The following is a 27,411-nucleotide window of genomic DNA, read 5'->3' as shown; positions in this document are numbered from 1 at the left end:
TGCATGATTCTGCAAGGCCTGCCCAATGCCATTTGCCTGGTCAGCAAAGGTAGAGGTGAAAGGGAAGGACTCCTCAAACCAGTCGAGTTTGCAGAATGGGCAGCACCGGTCGTATCAACTGTGAAGCCTGACAGGTAGGTTTGCCTTTGTTATTTTAACAGAGAACCACTTTTCACAGCTGGATAAATACTCAATTCCCTCCTCTCTCCTTGGGTTTGCTTTGTGCTGGCTAAAATAAAATTCTCTTGAATGCAGTCCAAGATATTTGTGCTTTCTTTGCCTATCAAATTGGTTTGTTGATATTTGGACAGTTGAAGTCCCTATTATTTCCCTATCTTTGGTGCATTCAGAAATTCACTGACATTTTTATCTCTCTAAGTCTCTCCTATTTGGGCTCTATAGTAAATGTCTAGCAGTGTGGCTGCCCCTTTTTCATTTCTGAACTCAACCCTTAAGGCCCCATTTGATGTTTCACTTTGCATGCTATCTCTCCTCATAGCCATGAATGATTCTTTAATCGATAATAGTACAGCAATGTTTTCATTTATCTTCTTTTTTAAATCCTTCAGCCACTCCATATATCCTTTACCCTGGCATCAGGGAGGCAACAGACTATCCTGGACATATGTAAATTGCCACAGATACTGTATGTGATCCCTGACTACAGAATCCCCTATTATTATTGCTCTTTTATTTATCTCCCTTTCCCTCTATAAATATGAGACACCTGTGGTGTCACCAACTTGACTCCCCGGGGAACAATCATCCTCACCAGTCTCCAAAATAGACTTCTAATCTGTTGTGTGACCACCTCCCTAATGTGCTATCCATATGGTCCTTTGCCTCTTGGATGCAGAAAAACATCTTGTGCTGCTGTTCAACTTCTGAAATCCAGAGCACAAACTTGGGCAGCCAGTGAGACTCCCCACAAATGTTTCCATCTGTGATGCATTGTATACCTGTGATTTCACACATACTGCAGGATAAATAGTCCACTTGGTCAAGCTGACCTGCCATCCTGTAGCTCACTTAGAAAGAACTGTTATCATTAGAACAGGAGAAAACTTACTATTGCTTCCTGGTCAGCTTCTTCTCCTGTAGTGAAGTAACAGCCAACTATAGAAGATTGATCCTAGGTAGACACTACTCTGTTTTCAAGTTCTTAGGCCTATCCCTGTCTGGGTGTTATTGGCTGCCTGATTTCTGGTTCACACTTCACCTGCTCTTCTGGTTCTTTCAGCCTCTGATTCTCATTCTATATTCAACTAATACAAATATTTGACAGCCTCGCTCCTGATGTTCATTGTTATCATGAAATATGTAGAACAGTGTCTCCTTTGCCACTTGACACAGCATCATTGTGAAAAAATTATGATGAAATAAGCAACTTTACATTTTCATTAAATCGTAAATCACCATCTATGCCCCCGAAAGGAAATTAATACCAAAATGAAGTGTCTTACTATGACTGTTTCAGTTACACATTATGTGAACACCGTATGCTTGAGAGCCACGGGAATATATTGTGACTTCTTCCCTTATTTAGAAATAAGTTGGCACCTTTGTGAAATTAATTTCCCAAGCTGCACCAACAGTAATTTATAATCATTCTTGGTATTGGAAGCTCATGGAATCAGTACTTATTCTTACCCCCAGGACGTGTTCAATATTGGTTTGAGCACCTCTATTGAACCTAAACAGATTTCTCACAGAAAAGTTATTTATAATTAACTCATTCTCTGACTCCAAGATATGTAATTCTTTTCACATTGAATATAATTATAATTCTTTTCTGTGTCAACTACATTATTCTGCAGTTCACTATTTGTAAAGCGTTTCCTGTGTTAGCCTGCCTCATGTTGCAATATCCCATGAGCTTTGCAGATTAGTGTTATAAGACAAGCACAAGACTAAACAATACAGAAAGAAGAGACTATGTCCTGTATTTGATGCATTAAAAAGTGAAAGTCTGATACAGGATTATTAGCAGTAATCAAACTTCACAACATAGATCATGTGTGCATCACCCCCTCTTAGTCTGTCTTTTCTCCCATCCTTGTTTCTGCAGGTTCAGCATGAGCTCCTATTGGATTGGTCCACACTTATGAGCAAGCAGCTGCAGTGGTTTTTCATTGGCTTGCTGACCAGGATATTTACTGTTCCTTCTGCTTGCCATCAGGCCTATAAAACGGACTTACAGAACAGAATCTTTACAGTGTGGAAACGGGCCCTTCGGTCCAATAAGTCCACACGAGCCCTCTGAAGAGTAACTCACCCACATGCATTCCCCTACCCTATATTTACCTTGACAAACGCACCTAACCTATATAGTCCTGAACACTATGGGCAATTTAACATGGCCAATTCACTTAACCTGCACGTCTTTGGAGGAAACCAGAGCACCCAGAAGGATCCCATGCAGACATGGGAAGAATGCGCAAACTCCATACAGACAGATGCCCAAAGCTGGAATCGAACCTGGGTCCCTGGCACTGTGAGGCAGCAGTGCTAACCACTGAGCCACCATGCCACCCCTAATTGGCTGACAATCAGCATGTTTGATTGCTTAAAGAATACACCTTCTATATCTTGGCTTGAACCCAGAGTTTTTAGCCGAGGGATAGCGCTGTCGCTACTTTGTCATATGATTTCCCTGTCCTATCTTAGTAATTCTATTTAAACCCTTTGACTTGCTTAGTGTCTTGCAGTCCAGTGCCTTATCATAAGTAGGACAACAACAAGAGTTACATTTATATAACCATTTGAGAGTAGTTGGTTTGATAACAAAGTTGATAAGAGGTCTGAAATTTAGGGTGGGCTTTAATAGAATGCTAAGATTGCATATGGTTTGGTTCAGCATGAGACAGTGAGCAGGGAAAAGAAATGAATCACAAATCTGGGAATGCAGCTGATGGCAGAAAAATAACACTAAAGCAAAACACTGCAGATAATCAAAAACAGAAATGAAAACCCAAAATGCTGGATATGCTCAACAGGCCAGACAGCATCTGTGGCAAGTCAAAGGATTTAAATAGAATTACTAAGACAGGACCGGAAAATCATGTGGCAAAGTAGTGACATCTGTGGTGAGACAAACTCAGTTATTGCTTCAGATAGATGACTTTCCTCTCAAGTCTATACCATAATTTTGACCAAGAACGTGCAACTGGACAAGCTGAGTTTGGATCCAGATGTCAGGGGGTACTGCTTGCATCTTCTTATCACATCCTTCTTTTACAACTAACAAACAGACAGGGAACCATCGTTTACATTTAGAATTCCAGTTCTGTGAAAACTGCTCAGTTAGGTACAGCTTTACGCTTGTGCTAATAGTTGTATTTTTGAAACTGAGAAAACAGAAGATGGATCATAAAGTGCACAATGATATATGATCACTTAACATGTTGGCAAGGAGATTTCTTTTACAAAGCACTCTTTTTAAATGAGCTGAGACTGGAGATTAACACTCTGCTCCTAATAGTTGGACTGGATTTGTTGTAAGCTTTGCTTCTTTCTGGGAACATGGAATTATCTTTACAATTTTGGCTATGCTAGGTTAGGAAGATCAGGTACTCCCTGATGACAAAGACATGGGAAGTGAGAGACAGTCACTCCGACAGCTATTCGTTATCCATGGCAAGTAACGGAATACCACTGTCAAAACCCTGAAGCAAGGGATCTCGTTTCAAAATGGTGACAAACGTACATAAAAAACATGCAAAAATTGTCAGCTTTGTAAAACAACTTTCATGTTGAGTGTTTTGAATGTTTCAAAGAGGAAAGCACAGTTTTGGATGTTTGCACATACCAAATGTTCACCCTTGACCTTGCGAATCCCCACCATTCGGACAGCATCAGGTGGAACAGGCTGATTGTTGAAAGTAGAGTCCATTAGAGACTCCGGACTTGGCGGTGGAGTTTCATAGTTCTTGGAGGCAACTGTATCATGAGCTTCTAACAGAGACTGTAGAGTAAATGGGACATGTACTTAGTGACAAAGTCTTATGAACTTCTGATATTTCAAAATATAAAATAATTCTATGAATCATCCTTGAAAATTATTTATCTCAAGATTTAGATATTTTTATCAACCTGCTCAGACATGTTTAGTGGAGTAGCTGGAACTTGAAATGTGGTCTTCTGACTCAGAGGTATGGACACTACCACTATATCACAAAGGACCTTGGGTCAAGTTTTGCACATATATTAATAAATGCTACATTAGACAAATTTTTTTTTCCCACAAAGGAATCTACCTTTACAATTCTGCTGTTTAATTCCCTATGTGATCAAAAACAATAATTCTGAGCATTTGTAGAAGAAGAGAAACATTGAAAGTTTTATATAATTGTAATACTCCAAACATCATCCTTTATTTAAGCATTTGGACAAATTTTTTTTGATGTAATGGTAATCGCCCATGGAACCAAATATATCTTCTATCTTGACACTAATCAAATTCAACACTTATTAACCAGCTCAGTATTCCTGTGGGTGAATTAAGCCATTCAATTTGTTGATTAGGATCACTCTCTTGCCACCCAGTGACATTTTTAGCAAATTCTATTATCCATGGCATGAGTTGTATTTTTTTGGGATTGTGCCTTTACCATTTGGACCCACAAATAGTCATCTGGAAGGGGGCCCTTTGCTGATTTGGGAATGGCATGAATGATTCACTCAGAGATCTAAGTTTTTTTTAACGTTTTGCCCTTGGTAATCCCAATCTTCAGACAAATGGTGCCTTTCTGTAGGTGCTAATTCACAATAACAACATTGTTCATAGCTTGTCAAAACGAGAGTAAGACCATCACAAAAAATTTGGAAACACAGAATTAACCATGTTTGGCTTTATCTCCTTGAACTTTTCGAGGAACAACATTAAAGTTTTTTCCCAGGGACAATGGATTCACTGAATCCAGAAAAAGATTCCCTTGCTGGGTATATAAATATCATGAGTGTGTTCTGGATGTTTTTAACAGATGAGTGATGGAACTATACCAATGTACACTAACAAACATATATTAACTACTTACTTATAGAGTCATGGTCCAGCAGGATTCTTAGAATATTCTTCCCTCAGGTGATACCACTGAGGATGCATGATACTATTAGCTTAACAGCTTTTAACACATATGCTACATGGAGGGGTGTAATGGATTACCTCAGAGACAGAATCCTGGGACAGTCCAGCCACTCTCCAGGAGAAGAAAAAGCCGCTGCAATGGCACAAATATTTTAGGCCCATGAACTGGAGAGACATATTTGTCCAGTCTCTGAAAGGAATGCCATTCTGTTTTCATTTGCAACCATTTGCAACCAGGTTTCCAATTAGAAACTCAGGGGAAAAAAAAATCTAAAACTATCAGAAGAGAAATTGGCATTCATGAAAATTAAACTGGCTTTCCTGTTACACAAAAGGCAGGAGCTGAGGTTTTACACTTAGCACAGTGATCAACTAGACATATAAAGCATGAACTCATAGTTCACTGAACATTGATAAGGACCTATAATTAATGGCTCAATGGCTAGAACAAATGATGAAATTTCATGCAATTTTTCACGCTTACTGCTTCTTCTATGATTTGCATACTTTGTATCACATGTTTTGTCAGGAGTCTCAATGTAAAGGCTGTTTTTAGATTTTTTAAATAAATTAACCTGCACAGATGTGTTATTACACAGCTCTGGAGCAGATGGGATTTGGACCAGGCCCTTTCAAGATATTTTAAATCAACCTGCTCAGTGATGTTATTACACACTTCTGTAGCAGGTGGGAATTGGACACAGCTACCTGGCTCAGTGATAGGGACACTATCACAGTGCCATAAAAACCCTTCAGGCAGCTTCTAAATGGACCTGAACAGAAGTAAATCTCTGGTTCTATTAAGGGTGGACAAATTAGTTGAAGGTCTGACCAAACTATAAAATAGTTTGTTTATTTTGAAACCTACACCAATAGAGTGTAATTAATCCATTCATGGTTAGCAGCAACAAATCTATCAAATTAACTATTTAATTGAATGAGAGTATGTTATGTCTGATAGCTGTCGGAAATTGTTTGAGGGAACATTACACTCATGTAATTAAAAATCAAATAAAAGGTCTTGTTTTCAGTAGCTGTTTTGAAATTAGCACCAATAGAAGCTTAAATTGTTTGGAATTTTATCGTTACCTCAGCATGCTATTTGATAAATTGATTATGAAGAGACCGCTGTGCCATTTATTGGGCAAATTTCTTAGCAGAACATTTATAGTAAGAGGACCTTACTATAGTTTAGCCTCCAGATCAACAAATAACTGCATGGACACAGGAGTCAGACAAATAGCCTAGATTTTGTTTCCTTCCAAATCTATCCTTCTCCAGGGATTATATTTCTGTTATGTTTCTATTTTTAAAAAAGACCTAAAGTTGCTCTAGGCTTTTTAAAAATTTTATAGCACTATGTATAGGATTGGAGTTGAAGGTAAAACACCAGGCAATAAGTAAATTAGCATTGTGTGGGGGAAGGTTGAGAGAATCAATACATTATTATAGATGCCAGACCACAACCTGGATATCTGGATCAGCAATAGTTAAATTCAGAATAAGGTGAACCTTATCCACAATACTGATGACTTGCAAATTATCATGATTCACAAAAAGGGAAGGGGTGACAGAAAGAAATTCTCTTTCCTGTAATGATATTCTAGTGTTAGATAAAAGTAACACAAACAAGTTGTTGTGGATTCTGTTTTCTTGAAGATATCTGGTGGGTTTATTTACTCAAGGCACAGGCTGCATTTGGAGATTACAATGTTTATTGATTAAATTAATTAATTAATACAGTAATCTCCAAACACAACCTATGCCTTGAGTGCTACGTTGCAGGTAGCCTATGATCATGTGACAACATTTGGGTACTTGGCTCATTCCGCATTGATCTCTTAAAGGAATAACACGCCGAAGATGATAAAACAACAACACTAAGAAACTTCAGATTGGAACAATAAAACATAACCCATAAGTGGCAATAAAGTGATGAGTTTTAGGTGAGCTGATGACAGGGCATTATTTAACAAATTTCAGAGTTTGTAAGTTTCTGGTCAAAACTGACTTGGACTAAATGTGAAAGACTAAATGATTGTTTAGAGATGTTTAATTGATTAACCCATCAGATTCCTGTCATGTTTTGAATGCTTGACCATACTAATAAGTGAGGTTCGTATTTTTATTTTAAAAATGCTTCCTCATCATGGTTAACCCAGTGATACTGTACAATTCAGTCTGAGACTGCTATAATGTAATCCTTTTGAAATTATAATTGGGATGAGAATGAAAAGCATCGCAGCAACTGTCATAAACAAAGGACATCAGATAATAGTTCGGTTGTCCTTTACCTGAAAGTGTGGTTCCTGGAGAATCTGCGTGAGTTCAGCTGCAGAATCGTTCTCCTTTGCAATTGGGTTGATATCATCAATGATCTCCTTCACTAACTCCAGGTTATTATCACGTACAGCCTCCAGCTTTGTGTCTTCCAACTTTTCATGGGCCTATGTGATAAAAAATAATGATTTATTAAAAACAGACGCAGAATGAGTTCCCTATCTGTAATATGGGAATGACTAAACATCAATATTTCAGCTTTATATATTGTGAATGATTTATGCAACCACATAATTCCCCTCTTCGGAGAGGTGTGACCAATCCACACACCATGACCGTCAGATAAAGGGGCACAGGTTCAAATGAATTAAATCTGAATTTTAGATAGAAGAAAATTCATCATCACTCTAAAATTGGTTAGTATCTATAAAAGGCTTCCTAGAAGGGGTAGTGGAGCCAGAACCCAGGAATCATACAGGAACAGCTAGTTACACAACTGCTTTTGTATTGAGGAGCTTGAGTAGTTTTGTTCCTGTCTTGTGATTTTACAATCTTCTGTTTGTGTTCTGGAATAAATTAACTTGTTAAAAATGATTGTGTCCATATATTGTTTATTCAACACCAGAATGCAATTGATGAAAAGCTTAAAGTGGTGGGTGAGTGCTTTGTTGAGTGTAAATGTTGCTTCATCCATTTCTCCACGGGTGTTGCTTGACCTATTAACATTCTTCAGATGAAAATACATAATGATCTGAGCTGCAGAAATATAGAAATACAATTTCTCCTGTGAAGTGAAGACAGAGTAACATTCAGAAAAATTATAGATAAAAGACATGGACAATTGGATCAGAACACACAACATTAATTCTGTTCTTATTCAAAAGTTTTAGTTTCTATTCTATATTCTTATAAAACCTAGACTTTGATCTTATCATATTGCATCAGGAAATTTGGGAAACAATTCATTGATGTTTGGGAGTTTATAGCATAGGATACTACGATGTCACCAGTGATGAGAGGTGTAATTTTTTTATGATATACATATAGGGTCAAGTAAAATTCAAGTTGCGCACCTTACAGCTTCCCTCTTGTGAATTTGGATCAGCGCAGCACAAGACTTCCAGAGATGTCATGTAACATTGTCAAAACTCTCCAACCCAAACAAGGGAAAGTACCTGATACCTTGAGTTCCAAGGTTTGGTTGGAGATCACCAAATATTAATTGTGGTTCTAGGTTTTGGTATTCAAGCTTGCAAAAATTGGGGAAAAAAGGCAGGGTACTTCAAACAGTATTCGATCCATTATTCAATGAATGGACTAAGATTTGTGTACACATGGATACTGTTGATAAAAAATGAATAACATTAAAGTATTTGCCACGGAAAGAATAACAACCACAATGAAGTTCAAACTATCCTCTGTACAAGAATAAATGCATTTTATTTTTCTCAAATAAGCCAATATGTCTCCATGGGCTTAACTCCCTCAGGTATTTCCCATTAAATGGAAAGCAGTAGACACACACATACCCATGTCACATTATGATGCTTATCAGTTCTTCAAAATAGAAAGTAACCATCAGTGACATTAATTTGCCAGTAGAATCTCCCAGAGCTTTGCTAATCCCCAGATTAATTTAAAACATTTATTTTATTATTGTTTTTTTTTCTAAATTATCATTGAAGTAACTGGGTCAATTTCAAATGCCCTGGTCAGCTGGAAAATGGTCAGCAGTTGGCCATGGTTTTTGTCAACTTCCTGATGTTGAGCAGTGATTAATCTGTTGTTTAATGTGGTGAAGGATACTGCTTATCTGTTCAGCAACAACACAGGATTCAAGCTCAAACTCAGCAGCAGAACCAACAAAGAATCTGAAGTTAATATAAATGGATTTTGCAAAGGTTCATTTCAATATAGTAAATTAAAATTGATTTTGCGATATTAACTGTTTTAAGGATGAGTGCATTCATAAAACATTCTTTTGCTCTTTACATACAGACTTAATCCACTTTTTATAAAGTATAACACCTCCATGTAAATAATGGACAGAGAAGGATGACACAAAGACATTGCGTTGAATTGAAGGTTTCTCTTCATGAGGGCCTTACAGATTAACTCGTGCAATTGTCCCAAACTTGCCTCATTAAGTACCATGTCCCATGGTGCCCTTTTTGTCTGATGCCAACATGATTCTCCCACTCACCACAGCCTGACATACTTACTGCTGGTACAATATCCCAGGATTCCTGGTGCTGTTGCCATCTTTAAAAGGTCACTATGTACCCTGTCAAGCGCTAGCAATTCAGAGCTTCCCTTGCACAGTTTATAACATTAGTCCCAGACATGGCACATAGGACGAAATTTATGAACAGCGCTCTAGAAAGGGTGGTGCAGAGGAGAACCGTCCACTTTTGCCAGGATTGACTGAGGTAGCCATGACACCACACCATGTCAGTCTGGTTCAAGGTTGTCACTCTGCCAAGGTTCATGCTCTATCACTCTCACTGTCAGATGCAACATCTCCTCTCACTTGCTCGAATCCATCAATTTCCCAAACCACTAACTCATTTACGCTGCCTACTCACTCACTCAGGACACCTCACCACTTTTCCCTGAACTGAACCAGTACAAACAACTGTACCAGTCACTTTCATCTCACTCAATCCCTTCCTTGCCTTGTTCTAGGAGAAAACAGTGCATGACAGGGCAGAAAGAGCAAGATGGGAGGTGGGATGCCTGTCATTTAGCTCCTCACCTCGCCACAGGGATATGATCCTGACCGTGTCTGTCCCAAGCACATGACTGACCATGTCCACACTCCTAGACTAATACGGCAAAAGCCCTTGACAGACTGAACATGACCCCTGACTGAGATGGTCATTTGGACTTGACTAAGGGCTGGAGACATGGTCATTAGAGTAATGCACATGCAGTGTGCTTTTTCCATAGGCTGCCGACACATCTCCTAGGTGTGACATTGATAGAGCTTGGTAAACTGTTTGTGGACGTCTCAAGGAGTAAGCAGTGAATTGAAGTCACCAGGTGCTCACTCTGATATCCATGTCAGCACACAGGGAATGGTTTGTATGTGGAATCAATTGCCAGAGGAACTAGTAGATGTAGGTACAGTTACAATATTCAAAAGAATTTGGACAAGTGAGGAATAGGAACGGTTTAGTGGGACTTGGGCCAGACACAGCCAAGTGGGATTGGTTTAGTTTGGGAAACTTGGTCGTCAAGGACAGTGCTGTATGACTCTAATTTTCAGTGTTCAGCTTCAATCTGGTGAGTGGGGGAGTGGTAGCCTGCATTTTCAGTTGAGATTAAGTACTATTGTAGGTGATATTAATTGATAATTTCCCTTTAATAAGCCTCTTGCTACTCATGAGTGACAATCTTGTCTTGACATTCCCGGCTTAGGTCTTCATGTAGCAATGGCCCCTGCTCTATATCTCACTTGAATTTTCCAAATGTCTTGCCACAGCCCATTTCATTCAGGGAAGATTTCATTTATTAAATTATAATCCTCTGTTTTACCAAGAGTTCTTTGAATCATAAAATCCCTACACTGCAGAAAGAGGCCATTCAGCCCATTGGGTTGACATTGACCCACCAAAGAGCATCCCAACCAGACCCACCTCACCGACTCTATTCTTGTAACCTCACATTTCCCATGACCAATTCACCCTAGCCTGCCCATCGCTGGACATCATGGCCCAATTTAGCATGACCAGTCCACCTAACCTACACATCAATGGACTGTGGCAGGAAACCCAAGTAGACACAGGAAGAACATGCACACTCCACATAGATAGTCACCCAAGACTGGAATCGAACGAGGCACTGTGCTGGAACAATGCTAACCACCATTCCACCCATAAATGATTTGATTTGGTTTGACTTATTATTGTCACATATGAAAAGTATACAATGAAAAGTATTGTTTTGTATGCTAACCAGATAAATAATTCCTTAAATAAGTATATCAGGGCAGTAAAATACAATGCAGAATGTAGTGTTATAGTCACAGAGAAGATGCAGTGAAAGATCAACTTTAATATATGAAGGATCCATTCATTAGTCTGATAACAGCAGGGAAGAAGCTGTTCTTAAATCTGTTGGTATGTTTTGTATCTTCTTCCCATGGAAGATGGTGGAAGAGAGTACAACCAGTGGGAGGGGGTCTTTGATTATGTTGGCTGTTTTCCTGAGGCAGTGGGAAGAATAGGCAAAGTCAGTGGAATGATAATTGGTTTTCATGATTGACTGGGCTGTGTTTACAACTCTGTAATTTCTTGCAGTCATGGACAGAGCAGTTGCCACACCATGCTATGATGCATCTGGATAGAATGCTTTTTATGGTGCATCTGTAAAACTTGGTAAGAGTCATCGTGGACCAGACTTCCTTGGTACTTTGGGACTGAATTTTGCAATATCTATGTATCATGTCAAGCAACCGAATATTTTCATAAACATTTGGAAGTAGAGGCATTCCTGACTGTGTTTTCCTGACTATACATTGAATGGACCAGGACAGATTGTTGCTGATATTTACTCCTAAGAACTTGAAGCTCTCGACCACCTCCACCTCAGCAACATTGATCCAGGCAGGGGCATGTCCTGCTCCTGAAGTTGACCCGTTCTTTCGTTTTGCCAACCTTGAAGGAGAGATTGTTGTCATTACTCCATGCCATTAAGATGTCTCTCTCTTTCCTGTACTCTGTCTCATTGTTGTTTAAGATTCAGTTCACTGTGGTGGTGTCATCAGCAAATTTACAAATGGAGCTAGAGCTGCATTTAAGTGAGTATATAAGGAGTATAATAAGGGGTTGAGTACATAGCCTTGTAGGACACTGGTGTTGAGGATAGTTGGGGAGGAGGTGTTGTCACCTATCTTCAATGTCTCAGGCTCACTGAAGGCAAATGCCAGTGAAAGTGCATTTCTTATTCATTTAAGTTCAGTAATAACTGATTCACAGTGGTTAGTGTTCTAGACAAAAAAAAATTAAAATTGTTTTGTATTTATTCAGTTATTCAATCTAATGTGATGACAAAGGCTCAATTTTCAAATGCACACTTTTTGCCAGAATAACTTCGACAATTAAAATGAACACAGTGAATTACTTCAGGTCAAACGTTTATGAAAATATTCCATTGCCTGGCACGATGCATTGACATTCCAGTATTCAGTCCCAAAATGCCAAGGGCATGAGTTTGAACTCCCACCTTATTCAGTTCCAGCATCAAGTCGGTACTGGGCATATTCCTCTCCCAACCTGCAGCCCTGTGAAAGACGTGGTCCTAAACAAGGTTACTTAAATAAAGAGTTTCAGAGGAAACTGGTGTCAAGTTTTATTAATCCAACTTGCATAGTCATCTTTCTGCACCAATGATTTCCCTAACGTCATCCTATAAGCTCAAAATTAACTCAACTTTTTAAAAATTGTTCTTGCATTGTGGCTGATAAAATTTATTGTGCACGACAGCTCCCCTCAGAACATTACAATGGATCTTCTTCCTGCACTCCTGCAGTTCTCACATGAATTGTACTCCAATGAGAATACTAAGTTATGAATTCCAACATTTTCTAGGAGAAAATGAGGACTACAGATGCTGGAGATTAGAATCAAGAGTATGGTGCTGGAAAAGCACAGCAGATCAGGCAGCATCCGAGGAGTAGGAGAATCAACATTTTGGGCAAAAGCCCTTCACCAGGAATGTGGTTGTCGGCCGAGGGGCTGGTGAGATAAATGGGAGGAAGGTGGGGCTGGGGGGGGAAGGTAGCTGAGAATGTAGGAGGATGGAAGTGGGGGTAATGGTGATAGGTCAGAGGGGAGGATGGAGCGGATAGGTGGGAGGGAAGATGAACAGGTCAGACAGGTCATGAAGACAGTGCCAAGTAGGAAGGTTCGATCTGGGATAAGGCAGGGAAGGGGAAATGAGGAGATTGGTGAAATCCACATGGCTGCATTAGGGTTGGAGGGTCCTGAGGCGGAAGATGAGATGTTCTTCCTCTAGATGTCAGGCGGTAAGGTAGTGGTGATAGAGGAGGCCCAGGACCTGCATGTCCTCAGCAGAGTGGGAAGGGGAGTTGAAATGTTGGCCACAGGGTAGTGGGCTTGGTTGGTGCGAGTGTGTGGGAGTTGTTCTCCTTAGCTCTCTGTAAGCAGGTGTCTTGTCTTCCCAATATAGAGGAGACCGCATTGGGAGCAATGCATACAGTAAATGACATGTGTGGAAGTGCACATAAAACTTTGATGGATGTGGAAGGCTCCTTTGGAGTTTTCTCATTGGCTGCTGCCTAACCTGCTGTGCTTTTCCAGCACCACACTCTCAATTCCAACACTTTCACCCAGTGACATCACGGGGATAGCTGTGTAGGTCTATATCAATCATCCAGCAGATGGCGCTTCAATAATCTTGCTGCTCTTGTCCTTCTCACTGATACAATCTGGGACCTTCCTGTTTATGGACAATTCCAAAAGCATTTGAGTTTCCAAGTGAGAAATATGGTCTACGGACATGAGAAAGCCAGTTGAACTGCCTAGTTATCAAGTAACTGATAGACAACTCTTGGACTTTCAACTGGCATCACAGCTCCGAGTGAGGAGGGTTGCGTCACCAATAGCTGCCCGTCATGAACCAGAACATTTTGGAGGCCATGGTGGCTGCTGCTGGGACAACATCCCAACCCAACCAACACCATCACAACCTTTCAGGACAAAGGATTCCCCGAGGGAAAGGAAAACATTGTTCAGGAGGATCTCATGGAGTCATGGTGATGGGATAATTGGTCAGAGTGAGTGAAAACAAGAGCAGGGTGGTGGCTGCCAAGGACCGCTCCTCTGCCAGAATTCCAATCCTTTAATTGTACCCAGGATACTGCCAAGTGGGAGCCACCCCAATGCTGACAGCCTTACAGTGGATAACCAGGTGGGTAGCTAACTCTTTTCCACCTACCTGGAGCTGTAATAATTGCAGCTTGGGTGAAATGAAGCCTTTAAGTAATTATTCATTCTCCTTAAATACTTCAATTGGCAGTGTAGACAAGCAGGAAGCTGGAAGAACACAGCAAGCCAAGGAGATGGAGAAGTCAATGTTTCTGGTGTAACCCTTCTTCAGGACTGCAGTTTCAGCATCTGCAGATTTTTGTCTCAATTGGCAGTGTGGCAGATAAGCAAAGCCGCAAACCTTTGACCCAAAATCTAATTAGGACAAGGTCAGGAAGGGTTTGGTTTGGCCATGATTCTGCCTAATTACCACCCTCAGGCCTGGCAGAATATTGTACTTCCAGTGATCATGGGATTAAGAAGTCTTCTCTTTGATGAACTGCTGCAGTAACTCCTGTGGAGAGGCCTAGTGTGCTTTTGACTGAAGTGGTTAGGATCACTGACCAATAAGGTAATGTATTCTGAATGGTGTTGCACATCCAGAGTGTTGCTTTGGCTGCAAACGTACAGGATGACGAATCCATCATACTGAAACAGACATTAGCTTTAATGTGTGAAGTGTGCAGGTGACGTCAAACAGAAACACCCTTAGCATTGGGCAAAAGACCAAGAATTACTATATCTCCTTTCCGCAGGCTAAAAATATTCAGCTGATATTTCAGCGTGTGCTGTTTTAATTTACCACAGTTGCAAACTGCAAATTAACTGATATAATACAGACTTTCCAAGTCTCTTGTCACATTCCCAGTGGTATGCATATAATTTACATCTTTCCCATATCAAAAACAACTGTCTTGAGGCAGTCATTATGAAATCTACACACACTCTACCAATGAACTACACTCAAATTAAAATTGCTTTCTGAAGCAAAATATAACTTGAAATAGTTTTTACTTCCAATGGTGACAGAGATCAGATTTTATCAGGACCAGTACTGCAGGGAGTCAAAGTGATAAAATGGATCCTCCTTTTTTAAAATTCCAAACAATTCTGCTTAGTAGAGCTTCGACTCTAGTCTGAAACTGAACTACAGAATGAGGAAGATTATTTGGCCTTACATTTCTTCTATCGTGAAAGCTCCTTAATCCTCCTCTCTGAATGTGGCGATCAGTTGTAGGTAAGCCAAAAAGATGATGAGGTTCTGCAAAATTCCTCGCAAACACCAGGGATCACGACAAACCATCTTGAGAGTAACTGACCTTACCATCCTGCACACTTCGGTGAAGGTTTCACATCATGGTGTTGACACTTCAGCTTCAGCACATGCCACATGAAAACTTACTATTTATGAAGTACATTTACTGTTAGTTAAAGTGAGATAGTTTGCGGCATTGCAATTCATCATTTTTCAGGGAATCTGATGATGAAGGTCATAGGCTTCCACACTTGAACTGCTCCCTCTGAAAATTCGTCACAAGTAACTTCCAAGTCACTGATGTCTAGCTGCCGCAATGAAACATGCAGCTAATGTATAATGTAGTAGAACTGCCTGCCCACTTAAATTATTGTAAATAGCAGGCAGTATGAATGTTACATGCTTCCTGAATCACGAATAGGTCTGGTTTTGGGCACAATCTGATTTCTAAGCTGTCAAAGTAAATGGGAGTTTAAAACCTATATGGTTGGGATATTGAGTTTAATTAGAGTAAAATAAAGCACACCAGTGTAATGATTGTATTGAGGTCAGCCAGGTGGACTTCATAGATTATGAGTTCCTTCATTAGATCAGATTAACAGCTCCAGTCAGGGAGCCTTGGCTGACAGATGTAAACAGGAGTGTTTGAGGTTCTGTCCACTCTGAGAGCTGGCTCTGAGGAAGCCAGAGCAGTGTCAAGTATCATGCATATGCAAATAAAAGTTGAGTTGGTGACAGGATACCAACCTCTGTGGAGTTCTTTCCATCAGATGAGTAAAAATAAAAAATTAACTACAATAAGGACTGTAGTATCAGTCCAAGTCAACAGCAAGGCTAGCATGTGTAAACACCTCTTTCGAACTTCTTCTTGCTCTTAAACACTTAGTGCCGCACATCTTCACAATTTCTCAAACTACCCAATAGTATTTGCACGGGTCTACTTAGGGGTTTCTCTCCAGCACTAACTGCACTAAGGCCCTAAAGTGTCTTCATTCTCTCCATTTCTCTGTGATGGCTTTGGATAGATTATTGATGGGTCTTTAATTTTCCACCAATGTTTAGGCACCTTGCATGAAAGGAAATCTCAGTCTTTATGTAAACCATTAGGTAAACATCTGTCCTAGTATTATCCCTCTGCTGTGAGCTTCTCCAGCATTCACATGCTGCGTGTGTTCCTGAGCAATCTGACCTTTCCATTATCTTTCCTTATCTTTCTGTCGTCTTCCTCCTGTAACTGGTTTTATGACTTTGTAAAACTGAAGGGCAGAAGAGGGTCAGTTGAGGTGCAGTTGGATGATGCACAACACAGAATGATTGCAACTGATTTTACAATGAATGTATGAAGATAGCACAAGACTGGGGCTACAAGAAGGACAGGCAGAGTTTTATTTCTGAAACGTGATGTTGTTTCCTGTGAAACAAAACTTACAGCAATAACTTGCCATTTTAGCTACTTCAGACTAATGACTAAACATACGTTTATTCTTAGCAAATTTCTAATTCCTACTTAAGTCCTGGCATAATGCTTGAATTCAGGAACTTTTCACTGAGAGATGAGAGTGATACTATTGCACCAAGGCTGAGAATTAATAATTTTTGAACAAAACAAAAGTACGTTTCAAAGTCAAATCACAAGGTTTGACATCCAAATTGGAGGAAGCATAATTCAGCAAAATGCACCATCAAAATCAATAGCAATTCTTGTTCCATCTCCTAGTCATCTCAGTGTTCAATGTCCTTATGTTCAAAGTGTTGTTTAGCTCCAGGACATCGGAAAAGCAATTTTCAGTGCGATTAGGAACTTTGCCAAATCCACCAGGGGCCATTTTCATTAAAGATGTCAAACTTCTTAAAAATTGCAAGAAAATCTTGAAAATAAATATATTAAAAATAACCAGGAGATGCTTCAGATAGGAAAACTGCAAGTTAAAGCACAAGAATTTTATGTCATGCTCCCTATTTAACAAAAAGTAAAACAGACTCCAACAATATCCCTTCAAATTCCTAGTGTAGAAATTGGTCAGTGACTAGCAATGAATGTTTGAACTAGCAGACACTGGACTGGACCTCAGAACTCATTAGTTGGGTAAGGTGCCAACACTATTGCAGTTAGCTTGACTACGGTTTGTAATTAATCTTAAGCCCTTTGCTTAGTTTGTGGAGGCCCAGATTTAAGTCCTGAGAAAGAGGGCAGTGATTGGGAGGCTGTAGATTCACAAATCCATTCTGTTCCCCTTGACTTTAAAGCAAGGGCTTTTAGACTCTAAATAAAATGTGTCTGTTGGTGGGAGCTGCTGGATCCTGAGTGGAAGTTCGGCTCCTGCTTTTTAAAAAATCATTCATAGGATAAAGGTATCATTGAATAAGCGACCATTCATTTCCCATCCCTAATTGTTCACAGGACAGTTAAGACTCAACTGCATTGCTGTGTATCTGGAATCACATGTAGCTCAGACCAGGTAAGTATGACAGATTTCCTCCCCTGAAGCACATTAGGTGAATCAGGTAGGTTTTTGCGACAATCAACAGTGCTTACATGGTCAATAATTAGGCTTGATTTTTATTCCAAATTTTAATTGGATTTTGGGATTTGAGCCCATGTCCCCAGAACATTAACCTAGTTTTCTGGGTTATTAGTTCAGTGACATTGGAGCTACATCAACACCTCACCCAAAATGTCTGTACATGAGAAAACAATTTCACTCAGGGGCCCTTAATAGGTCCCTCAGTCAATTCCTGGAATGGCGGGACTAACTTACGCAGAAAGATTGGAGCGACTGGGCTTGTAGACCCTTGAGTTTAGAAGGCTGAGAGAGGATCTGATTGAAATGCATGAGATTATTAAATGATCGGACACTCTGGAGGCAGGAAGCATGTTTCCGCTGATGGGTGAGTCCCGAACCAGAGGACACAGTTTAAAAAAAGGGGTAGGTCACTTAGAATGGAGTTGAGGAGAAACTTCTTCACCCAGAGAGTGGTGGGTGTATGGAATGCTCTGCTCCAAAAGGCTGTGAAGGCCAAGTGTCTGGATACTTTCAAGAAAGAGTTGGATAGAGCTCTTAAATATAGTGGAATCAAGGATTATGGGGATAAGGCAGAAACAGGATACTGATTGAGGATGATCAGTCATGATCATAATGAATGGTGGTGCTGGCTCGAAGCGCAGAATGGCCTACTCCTGCACCTATTGTCTATTGTCTATAACCCTGTACAGAGGGAACCCTTGGTCCATTACAAGCAGGTCACAGGGATACTTAAAGAATAGACAGAACCTCACAAGCAGATTGTCTGCAGCTGTGAAGTTTCTATTGCATTTGCTTTGCACAATGTTTTCCAATTTTTACTCCCATGTTCACAATTTCAATATCAGGAACACATCAAATCATGGACACTTAACAACATTGATTTGGAAGAAACAAATTCCATTGTCCTCTCTGCCAAGTGAAGGGCTGTGACACAGAATGATGTGCTGGCAGCATCACATAATTGAGCCGTGAGCTCAAAGGTAGAGAAGTCAGGATTTTAATGGCTACAAACAAGGCTTCCTTTCGAAGATGTGTTCAGTAAATAAAACGAGGAAGTTAAAAACAGTGTTTATTAGAGGTAAGCTGCTTTTTAACTAAAGAGATCCAATCATTTAGCAGAGAATACAAGCTGTACACCAAAATTATATATATAATACACAATCATAGCTGAGCCAGTGCTTCTCATGAACTTGGTTATTAGAGACCATATGATGATGGACTATCTATCAGAAGAATTTTTGTCTCACCTTCTCCCTTACGACTCGAGCCACCTGGTGTCTATTATTAACTTTATTTTCTAACACGACAGATTTGTTGTTGTTGGCACAATTTAAGAGAGGCATTCACTTTTTAAAATGACTGAGAGTCAGATTCTATTGGGTCATCTTACATAGTGTGAGAGGCAATGCATTCAAAAATGGTGGAATTTACAATGACGCTATCATTCCTAATCACAGTAATTCTCTTCTCCCAGGCCATAGAGTTTTCAGGTGTGATAGGGAGATGGATGTAAGAGTGGTGGGAGCATTGCTTTACTGGTAAATGTAACCATCGCCGCAGTAATGAGGGAGGATGTTTGAGAACAGTCTTCAAACGAGGCCATCTGAGTAGAGCTTAGAAATAAAAAAGGGGCGATTACTTTGCTGCAATTTTACTGCAACATCCTGGTGAATCTCCTCTGCACCCTTCCAGTGTAATCACATCCTTCCAGTAGTGTAATGACCAGAGCTGCGCACTGTATTGCATCTCTGGCCTAGCCAACATTTTATAAAGTTGTAACAAGACTGCCTTGCTGCTATATCTTAGCCCTGGCTAACAAAGGCAACTATCCCAACTCCGCCTACATTACCCTGTCTACCTGGGCTGACATCTTCAGGGACCTATATTAACAGGTGTACCAAGGTACCTTCATTCATCAGTACATTCAAGGGTCAAGGGACCTATTATTATTGTGTATATCCTTCCCTTGTTAGACCTCCTAAATGCATCATCTTGCACATATCCATTACTTTGAATGAGTACAGATTAATCATGTGTCATGATCCTCTCTGCCCCTACTGGTCCTTTTCCAATAATATCTGTTCCGTCTTTAAACTCCTCAGCAATAAGGAGAGACTGAATAGGTGGGTTTGTTTTCCTGGGATAGAGGAGGCTGTGAAGGGTGGGTGGAATCTGATTGAGATATACAAAATGGTGAGAGGCAGAGACAGAGTAGATCGTGAGAATCCTTTTCCTCATGGCAGCTGTGTCTAAGAGCAGAGGGCATAGGTTTAAGGTGAGGAGTAAGTGTTTTAGTGGAGACCTGAGGAGAAAAGAATCACGGGAGGATGGTAGTTATATGGAGCTTGCTGCCTGATAGGATATTAGAGGCAGGCAATCTGGGAATATTTAAGAAGCATCTGGATGAACACTTAAAATACAAAGGCAGAGTAGGCTATAGATTAAGTGTAGAGCTGAAAATGTGCTGTTGGTTAAAGCACAGCAGGTTAGGCAGCATCCAAGGAACAGGAAATTCGAAGTTTCGGGCCTGAGCCCTTCATCTATAGATTAAGTGTAGGTACATGTGATTAGTGTAGTTTGATACTTGTTGGTCAGCATAGACACTGTGGACCAAAGGCCTGTTTCTATGCTGTAAGACATTATGACTCTATCAGTGACTGTTGTGCCAAACCGCAATAATAAACACCACTGTTGTGACTGCACTGTTGATTGTGAAAACACTTCCTGTCCCCAATATAAATCCACATTCGTATTTTTCTATCTGTTAACTCAGTCACTAAACTTCACCTCTAAGATTTAATTTGTGGCACCAAAAATGGCAGAAGCTCACCTCCTGGGGACAGAATCAGTAAAGCAATATACATGCAGCTATCAAAATGAAAGTAAGTTGGTATTTGTATACACTTATATGTTTTAATTGAACAATGAGTTGTCAGCTTTAAAAACATCATTTTGTGCTAACAATCAAGTTCCTCCCAGTTGCAGACTATATTCGCCCTTACCAAATCATGTAGTTCAAGCAGCAATTATATTCGGTCCTTTTCATAATTTACCTCAGCATGAAAAATTGATGCTATGGCAGGTCACTGCAATAAAGATTCATTCTACCTCTATCCACAAAACAGAAAATGGAATTGGGTTTTAAGAATTGACTTTTAGCAGTTTCACTGTATCACCTTGCATTTATATTGCATCTTTCATGCAACAACTTCCAAAAGACTTCAAAACTATGAAGTGTGAGATAAAGTAGCCAAATTCCTGGTAGACAATGCATAAAGGAGTGCAGTCGGAAAGCAGTGTTTAGTTGAGGAATAGACTAGAATTTGTAAGAGTTTGTAGATACAGGTTGTAGTAAAACCATTGAAGGGTTTAAAGACGGAACAGATATAATTGGAAAAGGACCAATAGGGGCAGAGGAGATCATGACACGTGATTAATCTGTGCTTGTTCAAAGTAATGGAGGCAACCTACCAATGTAATGGTGCTGGTTAATTTGGTGTGCCGAGCAAATGGCTGTACATCTCAGCAGGAGCCACTCACAACCAGTTGCACCTCTGATAGGTGAAACGCATTCTGGCTGTAGCAGGGCTCAAATTGGATCAGGAAACACAAATGGGTAGAAAAGATGCATGAAACATGATATAACAGGCTACACAGTATGCCTCCTTCCAGAAATACTCATGTGAGCTCAGGATGCCATGGTGCAGGAGTGACATGAGAGGAGAGAGGTTCCCTCCCCCTCAGTTGGACCATAGGCCCTCAAGGGGATTACCGAAAGCCAGATTTTAGCTCACGAGTCAGGAATATTGAGTTCATAAAATTTCTCACTCCACAGATTTGACTCTTCCACTTGGATGAACTTGTTCTCTCACTGAACAATTTCTCCTTTAATTCATCTCACTTCTGCCAAGTCAAAGGAGGGGTTGAGGGCATTCACATGGGTCCTTATATGCCTACCTCTTCATGGGGTACGTAGAACAATCCTTGTTTCAGTCCTGCACAGACACCCTCCCATGGTGTTTTCTCAGTACGTCGACAATTGTTTGGGGCCACTTCATGTTCCTGCCTGCAACTTGAAACGTTTGTTCATTGGCCCCCAATTTCCACTCTTTTATAACTTTCACATCACCCATTTTCGACACTTCCGTTCTTTTACTTGACCTCTTAGTCTCTATTTCAGGGAATAAACTGTTCACTGCCATCTACTACAAAGCCATTGACACCCACAGTTACCTTTACTACAGCTCTTCCCACCCCATTCTCCCAGTTCCCTTCGCCTACATCGTATCTGTTTGGACAATATCACCTTCCAAGACAGCATGGTTGACATGGGTTACTTTTTCCATACAAAATCAGAAATTGCTGGAAGAGCTCAGTAGGTCTGGCAGCATCCGTGGAGAGAAATCAGAGTTTATGTTTTGGGTCGAGTGACCCTTCCTCTGATGGTAATGAGGACTGATGGTAGCGAGGAAATTGTCAGTTTATATGCAGAAGACAGGGTGGAGGGAGGGCTTAAGGAGTAAACACTAGGTGGGGATCGAACCCAAAGAGAGAGATTCAATCAGATTAGATTCCCTACAGTGCCGAAACAGGCTCTTCAGCCCAACCAGTCCACACCGACCCTCCGAAGAGAAACCCACCCAGACCCATTTCCCCCTGACTAATACAGCTAACACTACCGGCAATTTCCCATGGCCAATTCACCTAACCTGCACATCTTTGGACTGTGGGAGGAAACCCACACAGACATGGGGAGAATGTGCAAACCCGACACAGACAGTCACCCAAAGCTAGAATCGAACCTGGAACCCTGGATCTATGAGACAGCAGTGCTAACCACTGAGCCACTGTGCTGCCTTAACAGTTGAATAGATGAACAGTTAGACAGACGAAAGAATGGATAACAATCTGGCTAGAAGGGTGAATAGTTATTAATGGGGGCTGGTAGTGGTTAACAATCGCTTAACTACTTAGTCTCATATGAAAACATATATTTGTATTTGTAGACCCAAATCAAAGACTTGGAGCTTTAATCAAAATGTGAACTGATATGCTACCCAGTCTGATAATAATAGCTTATGGGATCAGTGATAGATCACTAATCCAATCATAATAACCCTCAGGTTTATGTCACGTATAGTGAAATTGAATGCGCTGATGTTTGGCAGTGTGTATTGTTCAAATCTTTAAACATTTTAGGGAATTAACAGTGCTTACCAACTCGATAATACAATTGAATCTATTTCCCACACATTTGTATCCACTTTAATAATCCCAAATGGATCTGACCTTTCCCAGACGGCACCTTAACCTAGTCCAAGGAAGGGGCTTGACCTCTCCAAAAAGCTGTACCAAGACCTCTCTTAAACAGTGTGTCCCACTTCTCCAAATAATGTTAGACTTTCTCCTCAATTGTTTGAAACACCATTCACTGACAAAAACCGCATCTGATTAGAGGCAGCTTTGAACTGTAGATGTGTAATCTACAAGCTGACCCTGCTCCCACCCCTTCCCTGCCTCCTTTCCCTATCCTGTCCAGTCCCCCAGCCAAACTGGTGGGTTCAAGTTCCAGGGTGGGACTTCCTGAACAGGCCTCCAAAGCAATTTTGGTTAAGATGCAAAGCCATGCTGTCTCTGGAAAATTCATCCCTAACAAAGCATTCAATAAGTATCTTACAGGGTCAATGACATCATAGCATCATAGGAATGTACAGCATGGAGTCTGACCCTTCATTTCAACTTGTCCATGTCGACAAGATATCCTAAATAAATCTAATTTCATTTGGCAGTATTTGGCCCACATCCCTTTAAACCCTTCCTATTCATATACTCATCCAGATGCCTCTTAAATGTTATGATAGCATCAGCCTCCCCCACTTCCTCTGGCAGTTCATTACATATTCGCACCACCCTCTGTATGTAAAAGATGCCCCTTCGGTCCCTTTTAAATCTTTCCCCTCTCACCTTAAATCTATGCCATTTTGTTTTGAACTATCCCATTTTGGGGAGCAGACCTTGGTTATTTACCAGATCCATTCCCCTCATGATTTCATAAACCTCTACAATGTCACCCCTTAACTCCCTACACTGCAGGGAAAAAAGTCCTAACCTATCCAGTTTCTCCTTATAACTCAAACCTTCAAGTCCAGTAACACCTTTGTAAATCTATTTTGCACCTTTTTCAGTTTAGTATCATCCTTGCTGTACCAAAGTGATCAGAAGCATGCAGCACCCTGAATGAGCCCTTATCAGAACAAGATGATGCAGAACAAGAGTCAGCAGCACATTAATGCGAGGGACAGGCATGTCCTTTTCACCAAAGAGGGAAAAGTATGGGACATTAGTTGTACAGCCATTAATGGGTTTGGATCAGTGATAGAACTGAAGTCTTTAAAGGTGAGGGTATCTCAGTCAGATCGACCATCTCAAGTCCTACTTTCCATACATGACACAATTTCTATTTTAAGTTAAAATGGTGCCGCAATGCATCTCTAGCTTTCTCCTTCACCTGAAGTGCACCATTCTGCCTTTGTACATTCAGATATTTGTAACCTGCCATCCAGTCAGACTGTGATGCTGGATGCTGACACAAGAGGAACAGGAGACTGATCTTAATGAAATGTCAATCTCATATATAGAGCTACCAGCTCAGATACTGAGAGCGCGTAAACTTAGCTTTGATGTGGGATCTCCACGTGGCAGGTCGCTGGACAAGAGTGGGCTGCAGCCAGATGTGAAGGAAAGGATATATGAATGCCGACTCTCAGCTTCCCAGAGGACTTGACCATGCATGAGTAATGCTACACTAGACTCCGATAAGAACCTGGTGAAGTGTGTACAGACAGGTGTGGTCATGCACACAGAAATGCCTGCTCTGGGTATGCTTTCCAAAAAGCTTGCTGTCACTGTCTATGACTTCAACCTGACATATAGCTTTGTGTAGAACTTGTAGTGCTTACTTTGAAGAGTGCAAGCAGTGCCTGTGAGAGTCCCTGGGCAGTGCTGCTCTCACTCTTCTTTCAGCTGTAGATCTGGGTGCAAGAGGTGTCAGGGTTCTGTCCTCACCTCTTTCGGGAATCCTAGCTGATTCATGGAGCTGCTCCTGGCTCAGGTAGAAATGGAAATGTGATATCATAACCCAGCTGAGTTTCCATCTCCCTGCAGACCCTTCCTTACCACCCCTACATCCTTCCAAGAACAACCTTTTTATCATTTGCTGCCTCTGCACCATGTCCTACTCCCACTGTAGCTGAGGAATGCCCACTGCAAAAACCAATGTACCTGGCAGCAAGTGAGGTGCACAACCAATGTCTGTTTAAAGAGTATCACTGTCTGCACAAACAACTCTTCTCAACTCTCAACACTCACTGGGACTCAAAAAAAGCCAGTAGTCAGTAAATGACCTGAGATTTGTTAATAAGTCTTACAATAAAAACTAGTAGGAAGGTGTCCCACATGCTGCAGAATGAATGTTCGGCTGCTTGTCTTTGAGACAGAGTGTCGCCTATAATGGTGAGATCCAAATTGGCAGTGCTGGCATCAATTAAGTGTTGCATGCTGACTGATGTCACCATCTGCTTGCCCTGCATACACACAGTACATGTTCTTCAAGCCTATAGTAATACATCCACTGGGATGGCATTTAGAATGGGCCACACAGGCAAGTAAGCACAAGGTGCAGAGACATCCTTTTGGTACCAAAACAAGCTTAAAAAAAAGTCACAAAGTTTTATTTTCCAGAGCACTTGGTTAGCAAGTGAATATAGGACAGATAGAATAGGAGGTGGCAGTTGGTAGATCTTAGTCCAGAACTGAATGTATGCAACATGATCTTAGACAAATTCACATTTTCAAAGAGCGGGACAAGGTAAGGTAGCATACACAGAATTGTTGTTGTTGTAGGAATTAACAACAATTTGAAGAAGAAATGGAGAGCTAAGGATGACTTGTTTTGAATGGAGGATTGACAGATAGCTGCCTTGAATTGGAAGAGTGATTACTGAAGGGGAGAGAACATTGACAATCTCAGTTAGTGTGAGAACCACAAAGAGGAGTTGTGTCATCAGGAGTGAGGGAGCAGCACATGGCTTTCATTAGTGAAATGTACTCAGGAGGAAAGGGAAATCAATGAGGGAGAAGCTAGACAAAGACAAGTATTAGGCACGATGGCTCAGATGGTTAGCATGGCTGCTTCATGGTGCCAAGGACCCGGGTTCAATTCCAGCCTCAGGCGACTGTGTGGAGTTTGCACTTTCTCCCTGTGTCCTCTGAGTGCTCCGGTTTTCTCCCACAGTCCAAAGATGTGCAGGTTAGATGAACTGGCCTAAATTGCCCATAGTGCTCAGGGATGAGTAGGTTAGGTGCATTAGTTAGGGGTAAATGTAGAGTAATAAGTTTGGGGATTGGGTCGGGGGGGGGGGTGTTACTCTTCGGAGGGTCGGGACTTATTGGGCCAAAGGGCCTGTTTCCACACCGTAGGGATTCTATGAACATGTTCCTAGCTACCATTGGTTCTGAGGAAGGGTCAGAAACATTAACACTGATTGCTCTCCCCAGATGCTGTCAGACCTGCTGTGCTTTTCCAGCAATTTATGTTTGAATTGGAATAGTTTTGAGACTGGGGACAAAAGCAAAGGAGCCTTACAGATAGGCAATTTTGGTCGTGGAGGAGGTAAGGAAAAACGTTTCTTTCAGATAAAGGGTTGAAATCTGAAACCGAAAAAAAATTCAGCCTACTTTACAGGTTAACTGAAATTTTGATACAATTTGAATGGAATCTACATTAAAAACGACATTGGAATGTTTATGTGCTAACTCATGAAAGCAATTTAATTTCATTCTGTATGCAAACTTGGCTTAATGAGCACGCTTAAGTTATTTTTCCGAGCTTAGCATTCATGTTTAAAAATAGCATTTTTAAAAGACAGATTTTCTTTTTGCCCAGTACTGTCTCTCTGCAATATTTTCTTACTTAAACAGCTAGTGCAAGCAATGATGAACATCTTCAATGATCAGTGTCTGGTCATCAGTGAATAATAATTTAACACCCACACCACTCTTTTGCAAACATTTCCGCATTCTAAATGTAGCAGGAATTTTAAAAACAATTTTCTGGAATTGGATTGAAGGTCATAAACTGACTTGAAAGATCATTGATAAGGCTGAGACAAATAGATAGAAAGGGGAAGCCAGGACTGAACTATCAACAGCTATAGATCACAAAAGATTAGTGATCCAACCAGATAAGATCAGACGGTCTTTATTCGTCCCATGAATAAATCACCTTGATCCTAAGAGGCTATACAAACAAATACAGCAACGTAAGTGAATTCACCATCAAGGCACCCTTCTGAAAATAGCACATAAGCAAACTGTACAACTGTTACAATATAAAAATGGCTCAACATTCGCCAATACAGGTGGCATGATGGCTCA

General features: G+C 40.7%; 1 protein-coding gene across 2 annotated transcripts in view; it reads right to left on the bottom strand.

The window, feature by feature from the left end:
- LOC132830689 (MAGUK p55 subfamily member 2-like) overlaps positions 1-27,411 on the bottom strand; it is a 196,488-nt gene that overhangs the window by 65,105 nt on the left and 103,972 nt on the right. The window contains exons 3-4 of one of the 2 annotated variants that reach the window (XM_060848495.1): positions 7,381-7,533; positions 3,809-3,964 (exon numbers count right to left, since the gene is read on the bottom strand). In XM_060848495.1, coding sequence (XP_060704478.1) covers positions 3,809-3,964; positions 7,381-7,533 — 309 coding nt within the window. Of the gene's footprint in view, positions 1-3,808; positions 3,965-7,380; positions 7,534-27,411 lie in introns of those variants that run through there. The other variant, XM_060848494.1, reaches the window with a different exon arrangement.

The sequence above is a fragment of the Hemiscyllium ocellatum genome, chromosome 32, assembly GCF_020745735.1.
Source record: "Hemiscyllium ocellatum isolate sHemOce1 chromosome 32, sHemOce1.pat.X.cur, whole genome shotgun sequence".
NCBI lineage: Eukaryota > Metazoa > Chordata > Chondrichthyes > Orectolobiformes > Hemiscylliidae > Hemiscyllium > Hemiscyllium ocellatum.
This window is presented reverse-complemented; position numbering and strand designations above follow the sequence as displayed.